General features: G+C 41.5%; 1 protein-coding gene across 1 annotated transcript in view; it reads right to left on the reverse strand.

Annotated features, from left to right (window-relative positions):
• The window catches only part of PHLPP1 (PH domain and leucine rich repeat protein phosphatase 1), a 213,391-nt gene extending 190,695 nt beyond the window's left edge, over nucleotides 1–22,696 (reverse strand). The window contains exon 1 of the mRNA XM_029222396.1: nucleotides 21,028–22,696. Coding sequence (XP_029078229.1) covers nucleotides 21,028–22,534 — 1,507 coding nt within the window. The 5' untranslated portion in view covers nucleotides 22,535–22,696. The remainder of the gene's footprint in view (nucleotides 1–21,027) is intronic.
• Between the last annotated feature and the right edge of the window lie 89 nt (nucleotides 22,697–22,785).

Here is a 22,785-nt window from a genome sequence, read left to right on the forward strand (position 1 = left end):
AAACATTGGCTAACATTTAATAACAGTGACTAATTAAAAAACACAGGAGTTAAAGGGACAACGGTAACATTAAGAACTTTCCTTTTAATCGGGAAAGTCTCAGAGATTTGATCCAGTGATTACCGTTTCAATATTGAAAGTGCTTTGAAAAACGTAAAGCCTCTGTACGTAAAGGATGGTGATATTATTGTTGTTGTTTGTTCTTACTAAAATCATCTAACAGGAAAAACCCTCTAATTTCTTTCAGTATTACAGCACTTCCCTGTAATACTCAACCTCACTATGTGAAGATACCACACACTTTCAATAAGAGTTTATCACTTTTCACCACCCACAAATACCACTGAAGGGCTCTTTAAAACTGAAACTCCTTACTTTTAATAGTGTTAGTTGTTCCTTTCAGTTCACAATTAAAGATGAGCAAAATGAGCTAGATTTCTTAGTGAAAGGTCAGTTTATTGATGGCTTGGGGTCATCCAAACTACATTTTCACACATTACCACCAGGTACTAAGAATTTAGACTGTGCTAGAGCATGCTACTGGGTAACATGTATTAATTTTTCCTGTTCTTTTACTCCTGATAAATTAAGTATCCTCCTGGAGTCGAAGTGTACAGAACGTGACCTCACCCACACTTTTTATAGAAGGTGTCTGTCAGTAAGCAAGGAAAAGTTCAGGCAGGCTTACCACAGACCAAGAAAGAGACAAAAACCTCATTTATAATTTTTAAAGGATGTATAACTTAAGTAAGATTATTAAACCATAAAACACAACAGTATTTTTTAAATTATTATTCAAATGCCAGGTTTAAAAACCTTACCAAATTATGCCAGATACACCTCCTAAAGGATCCTCAAGTCTGTGTGCGCTGTCCATGCTGAACTTTCCTTTTGCACACTTGCTACAAGTCCTTGTTAACACAGGACACAAACCAAAGGAGAAATTAAATTCCAAATTCTTACAGCAAAATAGGAAAGCCCAGCTAGTCTGTTCTTCAAAGCACAAATAAATTGAAATCTCTTGTTAGGAAATCTATCCCCAACTTACCTCTTATTATCTATATAGAAGTTATTTCTAAATTGTATTGTGTAGTATGACACACCATAATTACAGCCACTTTCTGATAATACATGCTAATGAAAGAAGCAGAGGTACAAATACCACTGAAACTCAAACTCGGATATGCATTACATGATTTCTTTTTCTTTTTTTTCTATGTTTTATCTGGTAGTTTATTTACTGGTCCTTTCTTCCTTCACTCATTCGACAAGAATTTATTGAGTACCTACTATGTGCCAAGCATTCTGTTAGGTTCTAAAACTATAAACACCAATTTCCACAGGGCATGAGAATACAATGCACTGAACGAGTCTTCTGATAGATATACAAAGTACAATGGGAACATCAGCTGGTGCTCTGACCTTTATCTGAATAAACATGGATTGTTAGTAAAATAGCCCAAACACCAGCTTACAGTAAAACATGTAGCAAAAGATTAAAAGTAAACTATCAATATCATGAATAAAATTTAAGCAAGACCATGCAGATAAAAGTAATTCCTGTTGCTCTAAGTCAGGGTTCACAAACCCTACCAGCCCTTTCAGGAAACCTACATGAGTGAAGCGCTCAGGGTACCTTGGAGAGGACAGGGAGGGAGCTGCCACCACTCATCACTACACCTGTGGGCATCGCTGCAGAAGCCCAGGACTTCTGATTTAAAAGATCTAGATCTTCTGATTTAAAAAAAAAAGAAGAAGAAAAACAAAAATCTAGATTTTTATGGGAAACTTTAAAATATTGAACTGATGGCAATTAATTTGAAAAAATTTCAAACCATGTCACCAAACGTAACAGGTCACATGTGAGCCACACGTGACACATGGCATTAGTTGTGGACCTCTTTTCTAAGTCCTCCAAAAGATGATCCAACTTAACTCACCTGATCAAGATCATAAATGTTAAGCAAAACTCAAAAGGAAAAAGAAACCCCAAAAGTATATATCCAAACCCTCAACATACTCCTGTTAATACCACAGGAATGTAGTCACAAAAATCCAGACAACATGAAACACTACAGAACAAATAACCTGGTTTCTTCAACAAGTAAATTGCAAGGGAAAGGGGGGTGAGGAGGGTGGGAGAGAAAGGAAACCTAAAATGAAAAGACACTGAAAAGACAAAAATCACAAAGGTATCAACCACATTTGGATCATAATTTAAACAAAAATTTAAGACAACTGGAAATTTGAACACCGTTGAAAAATGGGAATTAGCGTTAATTTTTTAAAATAAAATCACGGTATCATGGTTGTTTTTAAAGAGTGCTTATGTTTTAGAGATACTTAAGTTTAGTGAAATGAACAGATGAAAAGATATGATGTCTAGTATTTGCTTCAAAGTAATCTAGGCAGAAGAAGGGGCTCGAGGTAAAACAAGAATGGCCATGAGTAGGTGGCTGATTGTTGATGCTGAGCAATGAGTAGGCAGGAGGTCATGACACTATTTTGTCTACTTCTCAATTTTTTTTTACACTTTCTATAATGACAACAAAATCCTAAAATAAAGAACTGGTTTTCCATCTTTCCTGTGTACATACTATCACTTGATCTCATAAAAAGTAGGAACATGATTCAAAAGACGACGACCAAGAGAGTGAAAAGGGAGAACACAGAATAACAGCTTCAATAATAACTATAGAGAAACTAATTAACCTGCCCTTAATTGAAAAATAATTGACTTTGCGCACAAATGACCCCGGGACCTCTCTCGCTTATGGATAAAAAGTATACGAAAAAGAAATCCTAAGCAGATATAATCTCACTGAATGTATACCTAACAGGATACTGTATCCCATTTTCATTAAAATGAAAGTCTGTTGCTAAAGTGCCAAGAGAACACACTGAATTGGTTTTTTAATTTCCCCAATCAAACATGCCTGATGTTTAGCACAGCTTAACTACTGGGGTGAGTTGGGGGGAGTTAGAGTGTACAACAGGGAATGTTTACATACTCACTCACTGAGAGATACTAATTTTTCTTTTCTAAGAAAGGGAAAACAAGTGGGTCGGGGTGGAACAAAAAGAGGGTAAAATAAAGCTTTCTGTAAAAATTAATGCACGACGAGTTAAAAAAAAAAAAAAAAAAGGCTATGCCTTCATTATCAGACCATGGCCCCATGTAATTTGGGAGCATCTTGGGTTCCCAGTGCAGAGACTGTGTAGCCCTGGGTGGCCAGGGAAAGTAAGAAAGATGAAGAAAGCACATGTGGGGAGTGTACACAGGAAGAACAGAGAAGTGGCTATTTAGGTGTCCAGAAGAGAAGGCTTAGCAAATATAGAAAAGACAGGGTTACTTTTACCCTGCCTTTATCCTTCTTACTGATAAGATGAAAGGAAGTTATAAAATGATAGTCATGGCACCTGACCTTGAAAGAGACAAATCTAAATGATGTTTGATAACTCAATGCAATGGTTTCCTATTATTCTTAAAATCCATTCCAAAACACTAACTGTAGCCTATAAGGCCCTTACAGCCAGACACAACCAAAAGTGCATATCTACCTGTCTTGTATTTAAGGGGGAGGGGGGTTGGGGAGGAACTATGATGACCAAAGCACTCTGAACTTGGCAGAACTCGGCACACACACCCACGATCTGACCCTATTTCTCCAGCCCTGCCTCGTGATACTCACACTCCCTACACTATGCTCACAGGAGCCCCTCCTCCAGGTCTTTAAACATGCTGGGCTCCCTACCTCAGGGAGTTTGCTGTTGGGCAATTCACCATGTTTGACATGAAGAGTTAACAATTATGTTTCTTTCTCAAGACTTTCTATCTTATTCCCCAAAACATCTTTATTAAAAATTTACAGAAACCAACTTCGTAACTGGAATATAACATAATCAGATGATCTAGATACTTCAGTAAATATTGGGGCGATTATATTCTTCAGAACAACCTAACTGTGTTTTTCATTTGTTTCAATAACCACAATTTGAAATTTCAGCATCTAGCCCCGTACTGAGCACAAAACAGAAATTCAACACTTATTACAACTAACAAGAGGAAAAATGATAGGTTTAACATGGTTTCTTAACAGTATTTCTTATTTAAGAATAATTGTCCCCTATACAATCTGATTTATATCTACCTAAACTTATAATGTATCACGTCTTCATGCTCACTTTATAAACAGATTCAAGCCACAAGTCAATCCGACAATCTAGGAACGGAAAGCACATTCTTTAGAACCAGGTTTTATGTCTGCAAGTATCAGTAGTAGGCCATGAGAAGAAAAATAAAACTACCTCAGGAGTTTTATTACTCCGTAAGTGATTTTTAAACAGAAAGGGAACAGGACATAATGGAAGGTACGATGCCAGCTTTGTCAAAGTTGCAACTTTTCTGAAGGTTTTTGACCATCATGTCTCCACACCTACACATCCCAACCCCACTCCCCAACTCCTGCCCCAAAGACACACTTAGAGATTGGGAGGAGGGAACCCAAACTGTGCCATCAAAACAAACCTGCCCATTGCCAAGCGCAGCCAAACCTGTAAACCTGAGTCTGGCAATCATTTCCTCCAGCTCTTGTTTACTATCCCCCCTCCCCTTCCCACGCAGTAAGATGCAGATGTGTTACCACAGTTAAGAGAGGATCACCCTACAGAAAATTCAGTGTAGACTGAAATCACAGTCATAAACTCCCCAAAGAGGGTATAAACTATGAGTAGCTGATTGATTCACTCAAGAAAAAGCATATTACAGTAAATATTGAGACTTGGCTTCTCCTTACCTTCTCGCTAACAAAACCGAGGCTCAACTTCCTGAGTGTCAGTTAAATGAATCTTTATCTTTACTCGCCCTTCCTAACAGTCTCAAAGAAACAGGTGGCCCTCTTCCCGCCCACGGTTAACTCCACTGGGTGTTCCTGATTCCTCCCATCTTATTTCTTCCAGGACTTTCCCTTGTTTACTTTCCCCCATCCATTCATCCATCACCCTTAGCCCCTCCCCTCTCTCTCTCTTCAGGATACAAAAAACAATGTTCAAGTTTCTTCCTTCACGACCACATCCCTTCTTTCTTCTGAAGTATAACTTACATCTAGTACAGCACATAAACCTTAAGTGTACAGTCAATAAATTTTTGTGTATGCATATACCTAGGAAAATAAAACCCAGAAAAATGCAAATAACATTATCAACAGCAGATGGCTCAAGCCTTTCCCATCGATAACCCCCCTGAAAGGTAACAACTATTATGATCTGCCACCAAAAGTTAGTTTTGCCTGTTAACTGACCTTCATAAAAATGTCATATAGTCTCTCTTTTATACCTGAATTCTTTCACTCAACATAATCCACTACCACCACTTTTTAAATACAGGCAGTCCTCAGAGTTGCTTCCTCAACCCTCTCCTCACTCAACCCATTTAATCTAGCAATTTCATTCGATCTGAAGACTTTAACAACTATCTAAACATAGATAATCCCTGAGTTCTTCAGACATACCTGGATGTCTTTCAGGCACCTTAAATTTAACACATCCAATATGTAATTCACCATCTCTCCCCCTCCCACTAAAGCCAATTCCTGTTCCTGCATTCTGCATGTTGGTTGATGAGATTAGAGTCAACCAAACTAGAACCCTCCAAGTCATCTTAACACACAAAACCCTGTCGCTCTTGTTCACACTATATCCCTGGCATGGATTATAGTGACACACTTCCTGATGTGGAAGACATACTCAAATTACTTCAGGAATGAATAATAAATCCTCAAGTACTCTTTCTCCCCCAACATGTAATCATTCGATAAGATCCAAGAATTCTACATTCTGAACAATTCCCACATCTGCAGTTCTTCATCTGCACTGACCTAGTCTAGATCTCCCCCATCTAGCCCCCAGGTAGCCCCTTGGTCCCCCTGCCAGAAATGCCCATCCCATCCACTCCTACTGCTGGGCCTGCTCTTTCTAATATTCTAAACCATCTCTCATCTACCCCACCTGCAGCAGAGTTGATTAACTCCCTACTTGGTAAGCAACCACACTTACAAAACCTCAAAGGAGGGGACTCTATATTGCAATGATATCTTTCTCTCCTACTAGGCTGAACTCCCTGAGGCAAGGCCATTCTTTCTTTAGATCTCCAGCTCCTAACAGAGCGCTTTAAATGTTTACTAAATGCCCCACTAAGGCAGTCTCCAAGTTTCTAGCCTCTCTCCAGTCCATCCTCCAGCTGGCTGCCGGTTAATACCCTACAATACAAATCTAATCATGTCACTCCCCACTTTAAAATGCTCAGTAGCTCCCACTGCTTATCAAATCAAGCCCTTAGCAGGTGAGGCCTTTCATCATCTGGCCCCAACCTCCTCTTTAGCCTCATCTCCTACCACTTTTAATCTCATCACCTAACACCTCACCACGCCAGTTCCTCCCCATTTCCTACGCACATCCTGCCCTTTCATTCACGCTTTAGGTCCTGACATGCTCTTTCCATGCAATGCTAGTCCCCCATTCATACAGGGAGTCCTTCTCAGGAAGCCTTTCCAGAGCATTCCAGGGAGAATTGGTTTGTCAGGCTTCTGGGTTCCCTTGGCACTCTGTAAATGCCTTCATTAAGGCATTTCAAGTTTTACTGTAATTGTTTATTTGATAAACAGTAGAAGGCAAAAGGGTCCATTGAGATCTGGAAGCTGGGTGGTGAGTCAGGTCCATTTACCAGCTAAACAAATGATTACTGTCAGCTTGAAGTGTATTACCATTTCAAACTCACCCTCAGCAAAATCCATCCTCAACTGCAAAATATTTGTAAATATCAAGAGCAGGAGACACTTCATTCATTCTCACATCACCAACTCCTAACTAGAATGCCTGGTCCTCCAGCTTGACTGAATTAATTAGTGATACCCACACACAACCTCTTGCTTCCTACTTTCATGAACTGACCCACAATTCTCCCATCACTCAAAGTGCAAACTTGTCATCTCTGAGCTTCAATATTAGCTACTGAGTCCTAGGATAACATCTACATCTGCCTGCTTTTCTCTCTCCACTCCTCTAGTTCCAGCCCTCAGTATCTTACTGAACCATGCAAGCCCCTGATGGTTTCCCTCCTCCAACTGTAATCTCTCCCACTCCCGATTCATCCAACACTGGCACTCCTTAAACTGTATTGTGCAAACGAATCACCTAGGGATCTTGTTAAAATGCCAATTATTCAGTAAGTCTGAAGTGAGGACTGAGAGTCTGCTTTTTCTTTTTTTTTTTTTTTTTTTTTTTAGCTGTACGCGGGCCTCTCCCTGTTGTGGCCTCTCGCACCGTGGAGCACAGGCTCCAGACGCGCAGGCTCAGTGGCCATGGCTCACGGGCCCAGCCGCTCAGCGGCATGTGGGATCCTCCCGGACCAGGGCACGAACCCGTGTCCCCTGCATCGGCAGGCGGACTCTCAACCACTGCGCCACCAGGGAAGCCCTGAGAGTCTGCATTTCTAACACACTCCAAAGAGATGCTAACGATGCTGGTCCACAGATCACATTTCAAGTAGCAAGATCTCCACTCAGTGCTGTCCTGGAATAATGTATCTAGCAAGCAGTCAACAAGCAGAAGCCAGACGACCATCAATCAGGATTGGATAAGCACAGATTTCTACGCTAGGTAAGAAACTGGACTACATGCCCCTGGTCCTTTCCAATGCTTTGATTCTATGCTCTCCCTGAGATATCCATGACGTTGTCACCCATTTTTCACCTGTGAAGCTTGGCAAAGCTATTCCCTAGCAGGTAATACTTCAATTATCACATTCACCAGCTTCTGAAGTAGTAACTATCTACCGACAGCTCTGGTTTAGTCTACTCCAGTATTACAAACGTTTCTAAAAGATAAAGAAGATACCGGGCAAGGGGGTATATATAGTTGTGCTTATGACAGTACCTTCAAGAAAAGTGAACACCACCACTTCCCTTTATCCATCAGTATTATCTAGAGGTTAATACCACTTGCATTACTCTATCAGTTTCTTAGAACCAAGAGGCTATCAACCGTTTTGTTTGGTTGGGGGTGGGGTGGGAGATCTTATGAACATCTATAGAAGCAGGAAGCAATGAGGACTCCCAATTCTCTATTAGCAGCTGCAAGCCAATTCAAGATATAAAACAAGCATTCCAAATGTACTGACTACAAGATGATCCCTACTCTCAGAAATGGACTTTTGTGTGGTATCTTCACAATGACATTATCTTTAGCAGTTCCAAGATACTTGTTTATAGAACTTTTGTCATTGTGTATTTATCAATGAGACAATACTACTCAGATTCTGGTTAAAAACACCAAGTCTCTATTACGACTTAGTTACAAGGGATTTTTAGCGTCTACTTTATAATCACAAGGGCTAAGTATTCTCCTTATGGCTACATTGATGCTAACATTTCTGTTAATATCCCCCATGAAAATCAGCTTGTCGGGTGTTGATACTGCTCTAATGAGTTAACTGAGGTCTCTGTAAAAATCTGTCACAGAGGGCAGAAAGGTGCAAATGACAGTGGAAAATACACAATGGCAGGTAATTAACCTGAATGTTGATTAGTCTGAATTAGAAGTATTTTCATTGGAATTAGAAGCATGACTTATTTTAGTCAGACAGGATCTGCATAACTTATTTTAAAAACAGGGTGTTTATCATACTTTTTTTTTTTAACATCTTTATTGGGGTATAATTGCTTTACAATGGTGTGTTAGTTTCTGCTTTATAACAAAGTGAATCAGTTATACATATACATATGTTCCCATATGTCTTCCCTCTTGCGTCTCCCTCCCTCCCACTCTCCCTATCCCACCCCTCCCGGCTGTCACAAAGCACGGAGCTAATATCCCTGTGCCATGCGGCTGCTTCCCACTAGCTATCTACCTTACTACTATCATACTTTTAAAACTAACATATAAAGCAAAATAAAGATCTTTTCCAGTGTTGTCATTCACATTACTACATGAGACAACATATCACAGAGACATTTACCTTCCACTTAAAACAAAAGAAATTTGTAACAGGCCATTAGTAAAGACTTAACTTACCATAGTAGTGTAGTACAGATTTTACAGCCATGGATAAAATAGTTATTTTTGCTTATATGAACACTTAAGAGTTGTGTTTCCTCCTAGTCCACACAAGAGGCTTTAAAAAAAAATTCCTTCACCAATGAAGATCCAGACAGTAGATGGGCAAAGTTAAAAATAATACCCTCGGGGCTTCCCTGGTGGCATAGTGGTTAAGAATCCGCCTGCCAATGCAGGGGACACGGGTTAGAGTCCTGGTCCAGGAAGATCCCACATGCCACGGAGCAACTAAGCCTGTGCGCCACAACTTCTGAGCCTGCGTTCTAGAGCCCACGAGCCACAACTACTGAGCCTGCGAGCCACAACCACTGAAGCCTGCGAGCCTAGAGCCCGCGCTCCGCAACAAGAGAAGCCACCGCAATAAGAAGCCCATGCACCGTAATGAAGAGTGGCCTCTGCTCGTCGCAACTAGAGGAAGCCCACGTGCAACAACGAAGACCCAGTGCAGCCAAAAATAAATAAAATAAATAAATTTATACCAAAAAAATGGAATTTTATTTTTAAAAAATTAAGAATACCCTCAGGTTATGACCAATTCCTCATCTTCCAAATTTTACATTAATGTGGTTGGTCTACATGACATTAAACTAAAAGAAGGTATCTGCCTCCGGAAGATGAACACAGCATTTCCCATAAACTTTATAAATCCGAGGAAAGCAAAACCCTCACGGGCTTCACAAAAAGAAACAAGAGAACGTCTTTCAAGTGTACTGTAGGCCCCCTGCCAGGCTTCAAGGCAACCTTGAGCATGTGCACATTTGCATTTTCTTTTCAAGAAAGCAAAATTAATATTTGCTTAACCCAGAACTTAGATCCTCACAAAGTATGATACCAAATGAAGCCCCAATGATTCAAATGGATAAAAAGGCCTAGACAGAAAGGGTTGGTAAATCTTAAAGGATTAAGGTGGAATTACTAATCCTAAACTCAGTCTGACTGGACTTTGAACTACTGGTAATTTATGGCTGCTCCTCAAACAATTCAGTATTCCAGAATTATGGCAAGAGTCTACTCCCTCTGGTCCTTCAAGATGGCTCAAGGGCCTTCCCGGGATTCACACAGTGGAGTCAGGAGCCTCTCCTTTGCTGCTACTATAGTCATCTGTGGACCCCACTGCCTCTATTAGAACATTTTCCACTTTTGTATTCTAAATGTTGGCTCGCTTGTTTCCACAAACATGCCCTCAGAGCTATAAGTATTTCAAGGGATCCTAGAAAATTAAAATTAGCCATCTTTGAATCAAAAGTACTTTTGATATAGTAGGTACTCATAGTAATTACTGGATTGAATGAATGAGTGAGTGAAAGTGTATAGTTTGCCAGTGTCACTGAGCAACAGCATATCCCATCTTCCTTAATGAGCCCTAATTACCTCGAGTTAACATTTGTGGCAATTTACTATTGCTAAAAATAACACTACCACACTACATATACATGTGAGATGTAGAACATCTCACAGTTTACGAAGCACTTCCACATATATCATCAAATCTGAACCTCACAAAGTTCTCTGAGATGGATTTTTTTTAAATCTCTCTAATAAATGAGGCTTAAAGAGATTACAGGGTTCATTATAGGTTTCCCCCCAAGTAAAGCAGCAGCCCACAGTCAAATCTAGGTCCTAGATCCTCCATCAGTGCTCTTTGCATCCTAAGGCCAGGGCCTGGTTTACACCGAGTCCTGCTGTCCTAGGCACTTTCCCTCATCTCATTTGATCTTCTCAACAACGCTCTGCGGCTCACAGGTACTGCCTATTTCCACAGAGAAGGAAAGAGGGAGGCAGAGCTCTGGGCTCAGGGGCACAGCCAGAATGCAGGTTCCAGCCTCAAGTACTTCAAAGTCCATGCTTCCCAAGTGCTGATCTGCCCAAACTGGCCCCAGAAGGTTATCAAGGACAAGTTTTCCACATTCGGCAAAGCAAGCTATTACACACTAGTTAACTCTGGCAGCAAATGCTGGGGCTTGCACTCTACCTGAAACTTGCTCGCTTGACAAATCCACACAAGGTACTAAAATGCTCTGTAACTCAGTTTCCCTATCTGTAACCCTGGGGTGGTAACATTACCTGCCTCATAGGGTTGTTATGAGGATTAAATGAGTTAATACTTATAAAGCACTTAAAACGGTGCCTCGCACATAGGAAGGATGATATAAATGCCTATCAGTTAAAAAAGGCATAAACTGAGGAAAAGTGACAGTTTAAGTCACTAAAGAAATACTCAATTATCGAATAAAAAGTGTGGGGATAATTTGTTCTTTCCTACTTCCTGTCTTTCTTTTTCTAAAAATAAATCTATTTATTTATTTATTTACTTATTTACTTATGGCTGTGTTGGGTCTTCGTTGCTGCACGCGGGCTTTCTCCAGTTGCAGTGAGCAGGGTCTACTCTTCATTGCGGTGCTCGGGCTTCTCATTGCGGTGGCTTCTCTTGTGGAGAACGGGCTCTAGGCGCGCAGACTTCAGTCGTTGTGGCACGTGGGCTCAGTAGTTGTGGCTCGCGGGCTCTAGAGCTCAGGCTCAGTAGTTGTGGCACGGGCTTAGTTGCTCCGCGGCATGTGGGATCTTCCCGGGCCAGGGCTGGAACCCGTGTCCCCCAGCATTGGCAGGCGGATTCTTAACCACTGCGCCACCAGGGAAGCCCCGTTCCTATCTTTCTTAAACAACAGATAGATTAAAATTTTTAACATACAAATAAAACTATAATATACCACATGAAAATATGGGAAATTTCTTTTAAATCTTGAGGGGGAAGACTTCCTAAGCATGACACAGAACCCTGACTACCTAGAGGAAAAGACTGACATAAAAGTGCAGATGGATGAAGAAAATAGTGACTTACAAAACAAAGCTAGTTTCCCTAGATATACGCCCCCAAAACAAATCTATAAGCCAGTAGGAAAAAGGCAAATATCAAACAAAAAAAATGGGCAAGGGATAGGAACAGGCCATTCATGGGAGAAATAAGTTACCAATTAAAATGTGAAAAAAAATGATCTACGTAATTAAGAACTATAATTTTTTTTAAATTGAGACTTCCCCCCCCAATACTGTTTACCCCACCCACCTGCTACCACCTCCCATTACATCCTACCTCAGCACTCAGTGGAGAACATGTGGGCATGCATGTGTGAGTGTATCATGTACGCATGTGTGGGATGTGTGTAAGGAAGAGAGTGCGTCTCCTCCAAATACAGTGATGTTTACTTCTTTCCAGAAGGAGAGATTCAATTTATTACATAAACCTGCACATCAGCTGCCCCCAGCCATACTACCTCTCTCAGAGACCATCAAGAGAAATTTCTTTTCTGCTTCAGCAGCTAGAGTACATATTCCATATGCCAGATGCAATGTATTTTTACCCATTTGTACTTCTGCACTTTACAAGTTCCCTTCCTCATAGTAAAAACTGAAGTCATCTTTGAGGAATTAATTGACTCCATAGGTTAATTTCCATATAAAACTTTTACTTAAGGTAAATGATTAAATTTAAATGGAACCTAATATAAAAGGGAATCTCTCTCTCACCCCTACAAATATTCACAAACTGTCTTTTTGCTAACAGGAGCAGGACATTTCTCTCCCTCTCTCAAAGATATTCAAAGCAGTACCAGATTTCATGATACAGACTTCCAAAACCAGCAAACGGCAAAAGCCCAAAGATTCCTGAACTAAGTTGTTTCAATTTATATCACATAAAAGTAGGGTTGTGTATGCGTACCTAAATAAACTAAGTGCATTTAATTGTGAGAAGATACGTTTTTCTTAAAAAAAGTGAAATAAATATTATGAATACTGAATCTTTTTAATGAACACGTCTGAATGGGATTTTTTTTTCAAGATCTATTCTTAAATTTTTCTTCCAAATATCTTTTTAAAATTCAGTGGTTTTGCAAATTTCCATTCTTCTAACAATTTCAACTTTAAAGGACTGGACAAATAACCATTGATTTTCTAGCACTGTAACTCTTTTCAGTCAACCATCTGTCAACTTTAAAGTTCTATCATAAAACCCCCAAAGGGTAACATCACTGATGAAATCTAATTTCACTCTCTGCAATTAAAATATCCAACTGTTCCATTAGAAGCCCGCCCATAATCTGTCAAAGTGATATGTAACCTCTCATAAGCACTGATTAGAATGAAAAGAAACTAGAAACACCTTGAAGTAATTGAGAAAGCACCAAATGTGTGAAGCACACTCAATTTTTTAAGCTTTCATTTTGAATACTAAATAAAGGAGAATCCAAAGATAGTAAGTATATAAATTCAGTGTGGGGTAAAAAAGAACACTAGACAGATAATCAAAATCCTGGGTGCTATTCCTAATTCTGAGACCGAGTTTATCACCGATCTTGGACCAGACACTCAACCTCTACAGGGCTTGCTTTCCTCATCTATAAAAATACAGATGTTAGGATCTCTACAGAATCCTAAATTCTATGATCTAATCAAAAATAACACACAAAAAAATTTTTATGCGCTTTTTCTCCTACTGACTCTAGGCACAAGTAGATAGGCACATACAGCTCACCATGAATTAAAGCTAATGAACCATTAAGTTTCCCATATCTGGATCCCTCAAATACAGAGTTATCACTACAGTAAAGTTTATAAACTGGATTATAAAAGTATCTTACTTTACAAGTCAACTTAAGAACAGAATCTTACTTCAACTTTTTTCTTTTTTTTTTTTTTTTTTTTTGCGGTACGCGGGCCTCTCACTGTTGTGGCCTCTCCCGTTGTGGAGCACAGGCTCCGGACGCGCAGGCTAAGCGGCCATGGCTCACGGGCCCAACCACTCTGTGGCATGTGGGATCTTCCCGGACCGGGGCACGAAGCCGTGTCCCCTGCATCAGCAGGCAGACTCTCAACCACTGCGCCACCAGGGAAGCCCTTACTTCAACTTTTAAGAGGATGTATTTCTTTAAATTCATCTCTAGTGTGCTGAATTCTACTTTGAAGAGTAGAGCTGGCAGGGAGAGGGTAATCAAACACTATCTATTCCATCATTAGTCCTAATCGACTCCAAAAAGGTATTCTTCCTTGGCTGGCAACCTTAGGCTGATTTGTGTGTATTAGGTCCAAGCCTGTTCCTTTCTCCATGACAAAAAGCTGGGGATTTGGCTGTTTTTAAACCCATGGATAGGTCGTACAGAACTTAAAACAACTACAACATTTAGTCCTAATTTGAAGAACAGTCTCTCTAATGAAGCCCCAGAATGTTAAGAGTTGGAAGAGATTTTAGACTTATTCTACTCCAAGCTCACGATTTTACTGATGAGGAAATCAAAGCCCAGGATAAGTTAAAATGAATGCCCAAAGTCATACCAACTTTCCCAACTCTCAGACCCATTTCTTTAAATTGCAAACCATAACAAAGTTACTTTCACCTGACCCCAGGATACATCAGCCAAACTCAAAAACCATAAGATGGAGCACCCCTTCAAGTGCTAAAGTATAGCCAAAAGCTCTCAAAATATATGCATAGGAACAAAGAAAGAATTCCATAGGAATATATTTTTCATACATGACAAAAAGGTCAAAAACTGGTTCTACGCATAAAATTTCGCTCTTTGGACCATGTGTCAGGAGTGAACTGATTGTGAAATCCAGATAATTATTAAATAGACAGTGAAAACAAATACAGTTCATACTTTCTCTTGCTATATTTAAAAACACGCCTCGTATTGGAAAAGAAGGCGCCAAGCATCCTAACATATTATTAATGAAAGCAGACATCTGAAAAGATTCACTCTCCACCTGCTCTTCATCATCAGATGTATGAGTCAGTAGAACTAGACAGCAACAAATTCAAAGCTCTTCCTGCCTGAAAAGAATACAGGGGAAAAAACTAAAACAAAATCAACCAATTCAAAGTATCTCAAATTTCGAATTAGATTTTTTTCATTCATTAATTGAAATGGTCCAAAACCAAATTATTTCAAATTTTATTCAGTCTTCAACTGAATGCTTTCACATAACTGGAAATGAGACTAATTTACTTCTAGCAAGCTTCATTTGAGAAAATACATGTCATAAATTCTGGATTTTTTTTTTTTTTTGCTAAAGTATTGACATTTACAAACTCACAGAATATGTACAACCTACAAATAGAGTATTTCACTCCATTTCCAAGAGAACTTCTAGGTTCCAAACTCAAAGGTCATTGGACTAGTAGTACCTTAATAAGACACTCTATCATTAAATACATTTTACAACCTATTAAAGCAATCTCAAATGTAAAAATACAACAGGGAAACAATTATTTCAGCATGAATGTGGCATTATGGGATGGTTATGCTTTGTTTCACTTAACATATTAAAAGGAATATTCGGCATATATATTATATATATAACAAAACCATTCCATCTCTAAATCAACATGTAATTACACTTCAGCAACCCGGTAACTGTTATTCTTGATTCTAAAGTACGATTATCACACAACTTGAAAGAGCTGCTATTTCACAGTTAACCAAATATCCTAATGTTCTTTAATCAAAGTACCATTAAAGTCTATTTTTTCCAACCCTTGAGTTTCAGTTTATCAAAATTTTCCAAAGCCTAGAGTTAAAGTTTCATAACAAATCCAAACACAACCCATCACAGAGACTTAGGTTATAAATACCTAATATGTCTAAAGAATCCAAATGGTCGATTTTGTTTTGTTTTAATTGTACTATCTTTAGAAAACCAAAGGTAAGTATTAAAAAGAGTTTGCCCAAGAAGCAGAGGGACATGAAGGTAGATTCAAAACCCCTCATTACCAGTGTTGTACCAGACGCCTGCGATCAAGGGGTGGAGTGGGTTTTAGAAAGTGGGACTTTTAAAAAAAGCCTTCACTTTCCCAGACTATTTTGGACATTTTGATAACATCTTTTTCTCTTTTTCAAAATGCCAGGCATCTTTAAAGGAAAAGCTTTTCTATTGAGTGGCTTTTCTCGACTTTCACAGTACAATTAAACCCTTCTCCTGTCCAGATAGACTGAACCGTGTTCAACCCTGGCACATAACAAAATCATTAAATCTAAAACGCCTCATTTGACAGATGTCTCATTAAATTCATCTTAAAGTTTAGGTAAGAGATGCCTTTGAAAAGGGGGGAAAAAAAACACCTGTTAACTCTAAGAAACCTTTGAGAGAGAACTCTCTCAAAATCCACATAGAGCTCCACTCACGGAAAATAGAAGATATTAACAGTGTGTGGCACATCTAAAACCTTCTGCCATGGGAGAAATGCCTCTGTGTGTATGTGTGTTTAACACAACCCCTGGGGACCCTAACAGGAAGGAAGGCTGAAGATTCAGGACATACACCACCAGCTGCTTAACAAAATTCCGCAAATTCAATTCAACAAATGTTTAAACTAAAATGCCAAGTATTATACTAGTCTTGGACCATATACAACATTAATGAATGTTATGTTACCAAGAAATCAAATTCAGCATTCTATAAAGAGAATCAAAAACACCTTACTCTTTAAAAAATAATAAGAATCTTGGGATAACCAGTCACTTAAGGTGGCTGTTTTAACAATCTTATAGCCACAAAAAGATAAAACTTTCACCCAGAAACTTCATAAACTCATTTACACTCATCTCCTCTCCCTATAATTATTTCAATAAGCATAAAAAAACACACCACTTAAGGAATAACTATAAAAACAGGCAGAGTAGCTTACTCTCTAACTCTATATAACAGGTTTATATAAAGGTTTATGCAAACCTTTCATGATAGCTATTTTCCATACTTTACAAGTAAAGCTATGTTTTAAAGGAACTGAAATGTCACACCGCTACCCTCAAAAGTTATCCACTTTTCAGATAAAGTGTTACTAATGCTCTATACCCAATGAAGATTTACAGTTTAACAAATGAGGCATGTGTAAGAAAAAAAAGAATCATTAGGTGAACTTTATTTCATGCCAACTTAAATGCATGTAAGACTATTTACAACCAGAATATTTAGAACACTTTCGTACTCTTTCTGTATTGTCCACTTATTTGCCAGTCTTGCTTCTTTATGTTAAAGGCAGCATGATAGAAATAGAACCAACCAAATTTCACAAGGAATACCACTTTGGACTAGAGGATAATATCACCTCATTACCAACAAAAATAGAATATTTTCGGAATGCTTTTAACCAAGTGAAAAATTCAAGTGTAAATGAAATTCAACTTCGATTCATGGAAAGTAATATGAGTTGTAAAACAGAATATGCATGCTCTGTCTTCTCAGCTCTGCCAAGAACTGAAAAACCACAAGCAAGAATCAAAACTATGCATCAGTTTATCTGAAAAGAGGATTGACACCCACTCCTCCCTAGTAATGTTTCCGAAAGGACAAATGAGATAATTTATGTGAAAGCTCTTTAAGATTTTTGAAGATAATAAACCCAACATATTAATAGACGTTATCAAACCACAGTTATGAAGGACAAGACAGCACTCACTTTACATCAAAAACAAGTATAAACTTTAAATACAAAAAGCAACAAAAATAAAATTAAACCCTTTGTTCTTAAAAGGACTGCTTAAGCACACACTGGTGTCACATGTTCATACCACGTTACTCAATACTGCTGTAATTATAGTAATAAGAGACTTCTCGTCAATATTACAGCTTAATGCCGAACCACCCCTTCTTGGTTTCCATGTAGGAAACCATGTAAGGTTTGATCATCCCAGAAGAGAAAAAGAGAAGAAATATGAGCGGGTAAGGAGTCCGTTCTCCTGAGCAATCCCAAAAAGTCAAACATAAAAATATCTTGTCCGAGATTCACGAGCCACAGTGGGTGCACTCTCCATTCTGTCAACATAATTTCCCACTATTACAATTTAAGCTGAAACAGCCAGATGACTAAAGCTAAAAGGCAGTAGAAGTGAGTCAAAAATATTAAAAATATAGTTTAATACTGCCCTTGATTAATGACTCAGACGCCCCCAGGGAGTCCAAAACATAACCTCATTAACGTTTTTAAGTCTGTAACCTATGTCGAGTAACCTAAATTCTTGAATTTTTTTTTCACCTAAAATTACTCTCAGGTAAAATTTAAGATGGCTGATCTTAAAGGAAAATTAAATGTTAATGTACCTAATATACTTAATACTTCACACAAGTTACTTCAGATAGAGCCATAATTAAATTTTTTCTTATTTAAAGTTAGCTAAGAGAATGGTTGCTTCAGAGGAGCAACAATTTTCAAACTAAGTTTTTCTCAACGACTCTGTAATTAGATAGTACCTTTTTGTCCAAAGCCTTTTAGCTCATTAAAGATTCCATTTTACTTTACCTAAATAAATATTTAAATATTCAAAGCAACCACAAATGGCTTTCAAAGTCTTTTAAGAATAACTTAGGCCAGGTTATAAATACTAAAATTCAACTGAAAGGTGACCTCAAGAGAATGAAAGTTCTCCACTGGACAAGAACTTCTCCAGTTATAAACAGATAAACTAGATAAACAACAGATAATGAGCTCAATTTAAATATAGGAAAATATTCAAAAGCCTTCAAAAGCAATTTCCTAGTCTATCCTCAACTCCACATACACAGATAAACAAAAAGATACACAGCAATAAATTTAAGAGTAAGTTACATGTAACATTATAAAAACGAATGTGGTGGAAAACACACCCTCAAAGGATCTCATATAAAACAAACGTTAATTCTCTTCTTATGGAAACGAATTACTACCAAAACATGCCACTTTCCTGTTGGGTGTCCTACATTCCACTGCAGCACAGGGGTAACTTCTAGGAATCTCCTCCAGCTTGGTGCAAACCTGCGCTACATGTGAAGTCCTGGTAATGTTCCGGTGATGAGTGAGACCACCTTATAACAAGGCCCTTTTGTTCATCAGTAACTAAACTTCCTTGCAAAAGTTCAAGTGGACTCACTATATAGTAAATTTTGTTCTATGGCAAATGAATATCAACACAGACGTTTGCTATGTTCTTAGGCTTAACATAAGCTCAACTTGCTATAAAATAAGCAATTAGACATCTTTATATCATCTTTATAATATCTTTATAAAGACTGTTATATCTTTTTAACAATCAGGCATCTTCCTTCTAGGACACCTGCATACCAGCTTCATATTCAAGAACAGGTTGGATGCTCTGTATGGCTTCCTCATTTAATTAGTTACTTTTACAAGCATATTCACAGGGGTATATATGTATTTATACTGTGCATATAGAAATAAAGCAAATAAGTTCAGAATGAAGCAACAATTCCTGCTTTTCATAACGAACGAAACAAAAAGATTAAAATGAGCACACCAGAAATTTGCGATTTACCAGAAAGATAATTTGTCACCTTTATACTGAGATAAGTTTTTTTAAAAAAACTATATATCACCCACTTAGAACATTTTAGACACATGTGAAAAGACAATCAAGGGGAATCAAAGATTTAAATGTCATGACTAGGACACCTAAAACCCTTCCCATGGACATTTATTGTGATCAACAATTCAGTCATGAGAAAAAGAAAGGATGCAGAGCTCTTTCCATACGAAATATGTCCAATACTGCTTATTTAATATATCCCTTGCTTTATATATATTTCCTTTAATGTAATTGGTTGGTTATAAGGGCATTTATCATTCTCATGTTAAGAAAATATTCTCATTCCAAGTGTGATTACCATTTACTGCTTTTGTAAAATAACAGTATTTTACAAATTACATGAGCCACAGGAGAAAATGATATAGCTGTTGCTCCTACATGAAAAAAAAAAAAATCACCTATTTTCTAGGCCATAAGCTTTTAAAGGCTTGTCATCCGGTTGGGATATTATCTTCAGATACTACAAATGCTATTGTATTATGATATGGTTTTCTTTACGAGGTAAAAATCCATCAGAAATCCACTTGAATTACAGAAAAACTTCAATTAAACGTAAAGGAACATCTCACCAGGAATGCTACCAGTTTTGCATATCTCAATGTGTGAGTAATTTCTTCATTCAAACCGACTAAACTGCTACTGGGACACAGGCTGGACCAAAAACATATTAAGTTAGAAAGAATGGCTACAGATTAATGAAATTACAAGTGTGATTATTTTTCCACCACCACATACAACCTAGGTGGGGAAGTAATTTAGTACTTTAGTAAATCTGGGGAAGATTTAACTCTCCTTTTAAGACCTTTAATCTAGAAATGAAAAAAGAATGAGGAAGATTTTAGATCACCCTCAAGTCGTACTGTGATTCCTATATATCCCTATTGCAAGTCACATCGCAATGGGCAGTTCTGGCTATAAAGACTAGAAGTAAGAAACTGAGAGAAAGAAATAGGCAAAACCACTTTTGACGCAAGAATCAAACTTACAGAGGAAACTGAAATAAAGCCAAAAAGCGCTGAGGAAAAGTATCGCTAAAGAGGACCGCAGCTGCTGGGTTCCATCGAGGACCAAGTGGGCAAAGGAGTAGCACCAGCTGATGCGGAGCGAGCTCCCGGGCTGGAAGGGCAGGCCGCGGTCAGTGAGACGGAGGGCGGGTGTTCCAGCGCATTTCTCAAGGTCATTTTCCTCTGTAGGTATCACGTGCACGTGATGTTTACCTGAAATCCCAAACTGCCTCAAACCCAACAAACCAGTGAACAGACGTCCGAAGGCAGCACTTCACTGTTAAAGACACCACTGCTTCTTTCAGGAGTGCCTGCTCCCTGTGCTTCCTGGTGGCCCTGCCACCTCTCCCAGCTTGCTTCCCAACCTCGGAGCCCCCAAGAATGACAAAAGCTCGCGGATTTTAAAACTGCTCAATTTAGTATCACACAGATCGTACTTGAAAGCTGTAGAGAAGTAAAAGACTCCCGAGGACCCGCGCTGACTCTCGGGGTGGCCAAACATTTCTCGGGACCTGGAAGTGCTTATTCCCCACGCGTCAAAGTGCAGGTGATCTCCTTACCTGCATAGAAGCGGATGAGGCAGCCGATCTCCGAGTCCATGCCTTCCTCCTGCACCCTCCACAACTCCCCAAAGCCCAGGTGGAAGAGGTAGTCATTTTGGATCTGCAACGGCTTCTCGTCCGCCTCCAGGCGCCGGGTGGTCTCTCCGTGGAGCTGCACGTACAGGGTGGGCGGTGGAGGCGCCTGCTCCGCGGTCGCCCCGTTCCCATCCTGGGTCGACGGAGGACGGCCAAGGGCCGCTGCTGCCGCCGCCTTCTCCTCCCGAGGCTGATCGCGGGACGCGCCGCCTGGGCCCTCGACGCCCCTCTGGGCTTTCGGCTGCGGCGGAGGCGGGGAGGCCGTCGGGGATGACGGCCGGGCGCCCGCTCCAAGCCGGGGCAGGCGGGGCTGTCCCGGAGCCCCCGTCGGGGGCCGGGCCGGGGCCAGGTCAGCCTCCAGCTCCTCGGACGACGATGAGCAGCCGCCGCCGCTGCTGTAGGGGTCCAACCGGTCCAACACGCTCTCGGCGCTGGGGCTCAGGCTGAAGCTCTCGGTGTCGGAGGCCGGGCCCGCGGCCGCACCGTCCAGGAGCCGCGGGGCGCCCGGTTCGCCCAGGCTGGAGTCTGAAGGAGCGGGGCTGGCGCGGGAGGCGCGGAGCGCCCACCCGTCCGGGACGCCGGGCAGCGGCAGGTCGGCGGGAGGAGCGCGCTGCGGCCCCCCGACGGCGGCCAGTCCGCTCCTCCCGGGTGGCGGCCCCAAGTCCCGCGGCTCGGCGGGCGGGAGCCGGGGACCGGCGTCAGGGTGCCCCTTGCCCAGCACCTTTACCACGCCGCCGCCCTTGTAGCCCACCTGCAGCAGGCGGGCGGCCACCTCGCCGGCCGTGGTGTCCAGCGTGCACAGCACCGGGCGCAGGTAGGTCGAGGCCATGTGGCGGTCGAAGACGTGCACGCAGCCCCGCTCGAGCTGGTGCCGCACCCAGTCCCGGTCCGACGGCTGCAGCTGCAGCATCTGCCGGTGCTTCAGGAGCAGCGTCTTCCTGTCCAGGCTCCGGGCGCACAGCGAAGCCGAGGCCGAGCAGGAGGCGGTGAGGCCGGTGGCGCCGGGGGAGTGCGAGGCGGCAGCGGCGGACGACGACGTGGACGAGGACGACGAGGCGGCAGCAGCGGCCGCGGACAGATTCCTTTTCAGCCGCCCTCTCCTCAGCAGCAGGGAGTTGGCGCAACCGCCGGCCCCGGACACCGGGGCAGCCCCGCCAGCGGTGGGCTGGGGGGCGCCGCGCCTCCTCCTGCGACCCGTGCCTCCCGGCCGGCCCGGCAACAATCCCAGCTGCGCCTCGCCGGGGGCCTCTTCCCGCGCCCCGCCGCTGGGGGCCGCCGGGGTCAGCGCGGGCTCCGGGCTCCGGCCGCCCCCGACTGCCGCCGCCAGAGCCGCCGCGGCCGCGGCCGCGGCTGCAGCCGCCGCCGGAGCTCGGTCCTCCCTGCTGGTCTCTGGGAGTCGCTGCGCCGTAGTCGCGGCGGCGGGCTCCATTGCAGTGGGACTTCGCGCTTCCCCCCCAGCTCCGGAGACAGCGGGCAGAGAGAGAGGCGGGGAGGCGAAGGTGGGAGACGGCGGCGGCGCGGGGAGAAGGGAGAAGCCAATGACGTTCGGCACGGCCGTTCCAGGGGATTATGTGGCAATTCGGAGCATTCCGTCTGTGTCTCGGTGTTCCATCCCGTGCGCCCGCCCGCTTGGCCGCCACCGCCCCCCCCCCCCCCCCCCCCCCCCCCCCCCCCCCCCCC

This window comes from Monodon monoceros, unplaced genomic scaffold, assembly GCF_005190385.1.
Source record: "Monodon monoceros isolate NGI ecotype Baffin Bay Population unplaced genomic scaffold, NGI_Narwhal_1 Super_Scaffold_1, whole genome shotgun sequence".
Taxonomy (NCBI): domain Eukaryota; kingdom Metazoa; phylum Chordata; class Mammalia; order Artiodactyla; family Monodontidae; genus Monodon; species Monodon monoceros.